At 37.5% G+C, this 7,431-nt stretch overlaps 1 protein-coding gene across 2 annotated transcripts; it reads left to right on the top strand.

Moving 5' to 3' along the window:
* The first annotated feature begins 2,473 nt into the window (after positions 1–2,473).
* LOC107040501 lies at positions 2,474–6,951 on the top strand. Of its 2 annotated transcripts, none has more exons than XM_015260622.1 (3): positions 2,474–2,724; positions 4,647–5,975; positions 6,442–6,951. In XM_015260622.1, exons 1-2 carry the CDS (start codon positions 2,479–2,481, stop codon positions 5,970–5,972), a joined length of 1,572 nt encoding a protein of 523 aa, XP_015116108.1. In that variant the 5' UTR covers positions 2,474–2,478; the 3' UTR covers positions 5,973–5,975; positions 6,442–6,951. The 2 variants fall into 2 exon arrangements, with proteins under 2 accessions (XP_015116108.1, XP_015116099.1); XM_015260613.1 differs by having other exon boundaries at positions 6,360–6,951.
* Positions 6,952–7,431: the final 480 nt, after the last annotated feature.

The raw sequence follows: 7,431 nt of genomic DNA, 5'->3' as shown, positions 1-7,431 counted from the left end.
AATGCATTCCATCTGATGGGCGCCCATATTCCACAAGATTTCACATGCGTAGGTGAGCAAAGGTCTGATCAATAGCAAAATAACAAATAACAAAAAGCCGAGTGACTTGCTTGGTTCTCTAGCTTTTTCGATCTAAATATCAAAGTGCTTTGAACATTTTATTAAATAGTCGATGTGAACACCAAGATATTAGGTTGGAGAAAAAGTAATTTCGGTTTTTTTTCATGTTTTTCAAAGTGAATTTGTTAATATAAATTTTAAACACTAATCAATGATATATGTGCCGTTCTGATCGATGACTTTTTGCCACTTCTCTGGTAAAACCATAATTCCGTAACTGTAGAACTTCTGAGGTTTTTGGGCGAAAAACTGAACCAAGTGATTTTCACAAGCCTCTTTTGAACCCAGCTTTACACAATTAAGAGAGTTTTGCAGAGACCGGAACAAATGATAGTTCAACGGGGCAAGATCAGGGCTATACGGTGGATGCATCAAAACTTCCCAGCCAAACTCTCTCAGTTTTTGACGAGTCACTAAAGATATGTGCGGTCTAGCATTGTCGTGATGGAAGACGACGCCTTTCCTATTGATCAATTCTGGCGGTTTTTTTTCAATCGCCTGCTTCAGTCGCATTAGTTGTTGACAGTAGACAGTCGAATTAATGGTTTGGCCAGGTTCGAGCAGCTGAACAGCATGAACAATACCCTTCCAATCCCACCAAACACTCAGCATCACCTTCCTTGGCGTCAATACGGGCTTCGCAACTGTTTGTGAAGCTTCTCCGGGCTTTAACCACGATCTCTTTCGCACATTATTCTCATACGTGAGCCACTTTTCATTGCCCGTAATCATTTGTTTCGAAAATGGCTCGATTTCGTTTCGTTTCAGCAGGGATTCACAAATGGAAACTCGGTCCATTAAATTTTTCGACATTAATTCATGTGGAACCCAAGTATTGAGTTTCTTTTGGTATCCAGTCTTATGTAAATGGTTCAAAACTGTTTTATGGTCGACGTTTAGTTTCGTAGCAATGTCGCGTGATGAAATATGTCGGTCTACCTCGATTTCATTAAGAATTTCATCGAATTTTTTAACGATTGTTTCAAGGTTCATCTTTAAGATCGAAGTTTTCGGAACGAAATCGAGCAAACCAATTCTGACACTGGCGTTCACTTAAGCACTCATCACCATAAACACTACACAATTTTCGATGAACCTGCGCTGCAGTTTTTCCTTTTCGGAAGTAAAAAAGCAAAATGTGACGAAAGTGGCCTTCTGGAATCTCCATTATCAAAGCGCAATAATTTTTGAATGAGTAAACGAATGACGCTACTTTGTACTCTAGGATGTTCTATAGACTGTAACCTTCTAAACATACTATAGTATGGCTTCATTGAATAAGCATTACTAGAGATATACAACTTTAATGCCATCTATTAGGAAGAACCGAAATTACTTTTTCCCCAACCCAATATTACTCCTCATTAAAATGAGATCATAAAACTTGAAAACCCCCATACCCTTCTTATATGTAAAAAACAGCAATTCTATGTTTCCACCGACACAAATAAAGAAAAATTAATGTTTCCATTTTCTAGCTGATTATCCATTTTTAAAAAATTTCAGTCTTCAATTCGTGATTTTTGCTTTTAATGCTTCATTCATTACATTCATCATTCTATCAAAAGACAAAGATAGAATTCGAATTGATGGGTATTCTTTCATTATTCGAAAAGATATTTGATGGGGTTATTCGTCGGTAGGGCCGTAAAAAGGTGCAGTTTTACAGTTGCCAAAAATATATATATCAAGAATAAGAATAAATCGAATTAACTTAATCTAATTCTGAAGACGGAAAAGGCGAAAAAATAAAATAATATAGTATAAATCAATCTAGCGACGGGCACAAAGCATCCGTTCGCTAGTTCGACATAATTTGCTAGAAAAATTAGGAAATGTAAAAATTGAACGGATTTAATGCTTTCATTGGCAAGCAAAAACGTAATTGCCTATATAGAATAGACGAATCTGGAAGCTCGTGGTGCGGCCTCAATGGGTCACACTTACTTCAACCCGCCGTCATCAACCCGTGCACCCACTTTTGGCAGCAAGCGAAGCGAGCAACCAACAACCCATCACATTAGTTTCGAAATTGAGCAAAAAAATGGATTTTTCGTCTTAAACCAATTTACCACTTTGCTCTTGAAATGTATTTGGCTAATGGACTTGATAAATAAATATCGCACGAGAATATTTTTGAATTGATAAATATTCTTTTAAAAATTAAATGTTTGTGCTAAGAATTGTTATTTACCGAAGGAACACGTAGGCTCAAGGAAGTAAATTTTAATATCACGCACTGAAGATATGATCAGATTGAAATCACTTTCAAATCATCATGTTGATATGTGCCGACACGATCGAACGTGTCGTATCAGTTGAATCCTCGAGCCGAATGAGTATATAAACTCAATTCGAATGCTGGAGAGGACATCAGACAGCTCAAGTGGGTCCATCATGAGAATTCCACTAAGTTCACTTTTACCTGCAGTTCTCCTGACCACTGGGTCTTTGATTAGTCTATCATGTGCTAGTCCTTTCGTAAAAACGAAGGAATTAGCTGGAACAGAACAACAAATACGTACGATTGAAATTGGACCGGAATCATCAGCTGTAGCGGCAGAACGAATCTCCAAATCAGTTGCTGATGGCGATATTTCTCAGGTGTGTAGAAATTCTAATTACCTTAAATGCTTCTTGCCGAACTAATAACCTCAGCTTATATACTCCCGCTCCACTTAAGGGGAGACTGCCATGAGTTTTAAAGGTCGCGGACTATTGAAGTGAGATTTTTCATACATTGGAGATCGATTATATATGTCTATAAACTAATAATTAGTGCAAAAAAATTATTTGTTTTTGTTCGTCTGCCTCGTCGACGCTTAAAATATTTAAAATATTCCAGGGCCTCTAATTCTTGAGCTACAGAGGTTTTTTTTCCAAAATTTTTGAAAAAATATATACAATAACAATGACGAGCTAGGTTTTTGAAATTCGACTCCTACATAACTAATTTTGTTATTTTTTAATATAAAAAATTGCACCATTCATGTAAAATAGCCCGAAAAATCGTTCTGAAAGAATCGAGAATATATTTTTAATATTTTGAGGATCATTTTTCTGGCTATTTTACATGAATGGTACAATTTTTTAAATGAAAAAACGAAATTAGTTGTGTAGGAGTCGAATTTCAAAAAACTAACTCGTAATGGCTATTGCACACTTTATTCAAAATTTTTGAAAAACAAAATCTTTGTGGCTCAAAAATTGGACTAGTTTTAACACTTCAAGCGTCTGCTAGCCAAACGAACAAAAACAATTAATTTCTTTGCACTAATCATTCATTTTTAGACATATATAATGGATCTTCAGTGCATTATAAATCTTACTTCACACTGATAGAAAAAATTATTTTTATTGAGATGTGTCTTTCTTGGAACAAGTATTATATACTTGAATGAATTTTAAATAAATAAGATCTTACGCTGAATATCAATTATTTCTTCTGGAGATACATTTATTGAATCAAATAAAACGGTCCTTGGCATCAAGTCACATGTATTCACCACAAAAATGGAAAAGTTCAATTTTTTTAAAACTAACATAATCTCCAGTCAAGGAACTTTCTACTTTCATCTATTGATCAAAAATTCGTACCTAGGAGTTTTTTGCATTGAGCAATTAATTGAATGTTGTTTTTTCGAATGAAGCCGATGTTTCAATTGGGCATTCCGTACATCATATTGAACGAAATTTGTGATATCCAGGTGTGTGTTGAATTACCGTAATATGTGATTCTGTTATTGCAAACTAATGCCATTTTTTTAGTAAAAAAATCTAAACTTTTTTCAAATCAACGACATTTTACTACAATCTCAAAGCTTTTGTCGCGTAACAATTCGACATACGAAATGCTCACTTCAATTATAATTGACTTGGAATAACGTATGATCGTGTTGATTGAAATAGCAACGTATTTAGTGATGAGAATAATTTTGATTTTTGAGTAAACCAACGAATTTCTGGAGTTAGCGAACTTTTGGCTAGAATGAAATCAAATATTCTCATTATTGCGACAAATAGAAGGTACTTCAATTCTAGAGTAGTTCGATTTCTCCCAATCAAATGTATCTTAAGAAGACATAACTGGTATTCACTATGAAATCATGTTTATTTGAACAAACAAATGATAGTTGGTTCAAAGAAAATCCTCTTGATAAAATTGATTTTCATCACGCTGTGACGAAAAGTGAACTTTTCGGCACGCTCCGCGTGCCTCAAAGTCCAATTTCCGCCACATTGTGATGAAAGATATTGTTCATAACTCGGGAAAAAATGTTTTTTAGCTCATGGGATTATATCACTCGCTTTCGGCTCGTGATATAAACCTCCCACTCGCCAAAAAACTTTTTGCACTCGTTACGAAATATACTATTTTGCGGTCAGTGCAATAATTAATTCCCCACGTGAGCTGGTGTTCTCTAGCACTCAAATCCAGGTTTCCTCTTTGGCAAACCAGAATTCTGTTCGAAGTAATTGCGATAATTTCGTTCGATATTTTGAGCTGATAGAGTGTAACCTTACAGATTTCGACCGATGGGAGGAGTAGTAGGCTGCCAGAGCTATTCGGTAGAATGAGACGCTCTTCAGATTCAAAGCCAAGCGAAAAACTCTGTAAATGTGTAGACTCTAACATTCAATTCAAGGGCAAAGGAGTTCTCTTAAGAATTATTCGCGATATCGCGAATTTCCTGAAGTGCGCTCAAACAACCCTAAACGACTTAAGCGAACTGAACTGGCCAGGCCAAGGGGGCAAATCCTCCGATGGTAATGCAACATCGACAGGTCCAAGTTTAGCAAAGCTACTACTTGATGACTTGCCATCACTACTGTTGTATGTATTGAAACAATCGGATGACATGTCGATTGTCAATCATGAAGGCCACAACAAGGAACCGATCAAGAAGGGTGATAATGGTGGTGGTATTGATTATCCATATATGAGCTATCAAGATAGTGGTGACAATGGTGCTGGTAATGATGGAATTAAAGAGAAAATAGATCCCAATGAGTCTAGCTCCGATGAACTTCTCAAGTATACCCTCTCAAAAATGCTTCACTTACTAGGAAAGTTGTCGGGTGCCAATAATCAGCAAACCGTACTACTTGAGGAGTTCGAAAAAAAGATAGAAAACCTTTCTTCTCAGGACATTGAAATGATCGCAGCAAGAACCAACGTCACTGATCCCAGGTGTAAGCTCATGATACAGAAGAAAATTAAGACTATTCGTTCGTTGTCTGCCCTTAGCCGATCGATTGTAAATTGGCTTGGTGCTGTTACCGGTGCTTTGAACGATCTACATTCATCATTTAATGATCCAGGCCGTTTGTGCGCGAAACTTGAGGATGATAATCCCACATTGTCGCTATTCAATGTGAGCGGTCTTCTCACTGGAAAACTTCGTGACGCCTTGCAATCAAGTTCATCATCGGGAGAACTTTGTTTACCCGTAGATAAGTTCACCGCATGGATTTCTCAGCTAGTAGAAGAATTTCCACAGTTGGGAGCCTCTGTACAGTCCCTACCTATTCCAGGATTACTATCTGCATCCTCTTCTGACTGCAAGTCAAGACCATCAATTAAAATATCATATAAAGATTCAAATACATGTGGCCAATCAGGTTCCAAGTCCGGACAGTCAGTTAATTCCGCGGCTTCACCTAACGTTGAATTGGTAATCAACTCCTGTGATAACAAATCGCCGAAGAATGAGAACAATCCATCGCCCGCAACACCGGGATCAGCACCGTTACCGTCCAAGGATGAAGGTTCGTCTGCACCAGCCCCCTCATCAAGCGATTTGAATCCACAACCTTTCGCAGGTTATGAGAGCGATGACGATGACGAATGAGCCGTAAGTACACGTACGTCTTAATCCTCTCAGGTGAAAGTCGGCTTGTCAGGCGGAGTGGGGACGGGCAATTTTTACGGAAAGTGCATAGAGTGGTGAAAAATATAGGGCTGCGCACGAGACTTCACTTTGAGATCGTCTCGCGCTAAAAAGCATGGAAATTTTTGGAACTGTCTCAGTCTCAAAAGGCATAGTATCGTATCGTCTGACTGAGACTGTCTCGAAAATTTCCATATTGTTTTAGAGCGAAACGATCCCTTCAAAATGAAATCTAATTTGGGTTTCGTGCGCACCCCTAGTGGAAACGTCCATTCACCTTAGAGGATTAATATTTGATCTCAGAAATAAAATAGATTTCTTCAACCTTCTGTTTTTTTATGCGCCCAGGTTCTCTAACTCCGATAGTCCGATAGTTTAAACACGACGACAATATATGAAGATCTGCTATTTACGATTTATCCTCGTTTAGAAGTCTGGTGGAGACGTTAGAACTTTCATCCTCCAGCATCCGGGACTAAATCTCAGTGCTATTCTGACTGCTCTACAAATATAGAAAATTAGTAGTATGTTTTACAATTTGGGATTGTCATATGATGGTGCAATTCTCTTATTGGAAAAATTAAGGATACTTTTAGTGCCGCAGTTTCCAGTAGTTTCATAAGTCATAGATGCTTGATAACACGTAGTTCGTTAGCAGGCCATATAACTTATCATCAGAGATCCAATCTTCTTAACACGGCAATGAAGGCTGTGAGAATTCTATTTTTGCAGAATAATTTCTTAAAACGAAAAAAATGGTTTGAAGTTTTTGACTCTGATCGTAAGTCACCTGGCTTGTCAGTTCACCATTGTCAGTGATAATGATTGTTCTGAAGTACTTAGATTGCTCATAAATTTAGATCATAATGTTACAGTATTAATTATTGTTTAATCAATTCAGTTCCAACAATGTCTGAATAAAGCATGATGGTATAATGAATCTATGTGGGTTTAGTAGTACTGCAATGATATTACCTCCAATCCAACTTATCCTAGAAGGGCGAATAGCCACGCATCTTTTTTATATACTTCGACATTTACTGTGAATTGGATCTAAGGAGAATGTCCCAGTTATAGCTGAACTTTTCAAATATTCAACGTATTTTCTGAGCCCTGCAGTTTATTATTTGACACGCTGAAATCTGAAATAGCATATTTCAGGACAAGTGACATGGGGTTTTTTACTCGCGTGGAGTTGGCGTCTGAGCCATAGTCGAGGGCTGGCCAACTACGCGAGTAGAAAAACTCCATGGCACTATTCGTGAACGGTATTTTTCCGTTGTGATTTTCACTTTTACGAGTTCGGGGAAGGGCTAATACCAATCCCCGGACGAGGAAAAGTGAAGAGCAGTACGGAAAATGATTTTTCATCACACTGTCCGTAAAACGTCGTTAACGTCGAACACTTTGGGTCCATCAA

The sequence above is a fragment of the Diachasma alloeum genome, unplaced genomic scaffold (assembly GCF_001412515.2).
Source record: "Diachasma alloeum isolate Michigan unplaced genomic scaffold, Dall2.0 Dall_scaffold_00178, whole genome shotgun sequence".
Lineage (NCBI taxonomy): Eukaryota > Metazoa > Arthropoda > Insecta > Hymenoptera > Braconidae > Diachasma > Diachasma alloeum.
The sequence above is the reverse complement of the archived record's forward strand: the minus strand, read 5'-3'. Positions and strand labels throughout refer to the sequence as shown.

Coding starts and splice junctions, on each gene's coding strand:
- LOC107040501 (XM_015260622.1), top strand. CDS start 2,479: ATGCTGGAGAGGACATCAGACAGCTCAAGTGGGTCCATCATGAGAATT. Junction 2,725..4,646: donor CTGATGGCGATATTTCTCAG/GTGTGTAGAAAT, acceptor GTAACCTTACAG/ATTTCGACCGATGGGAGGAG.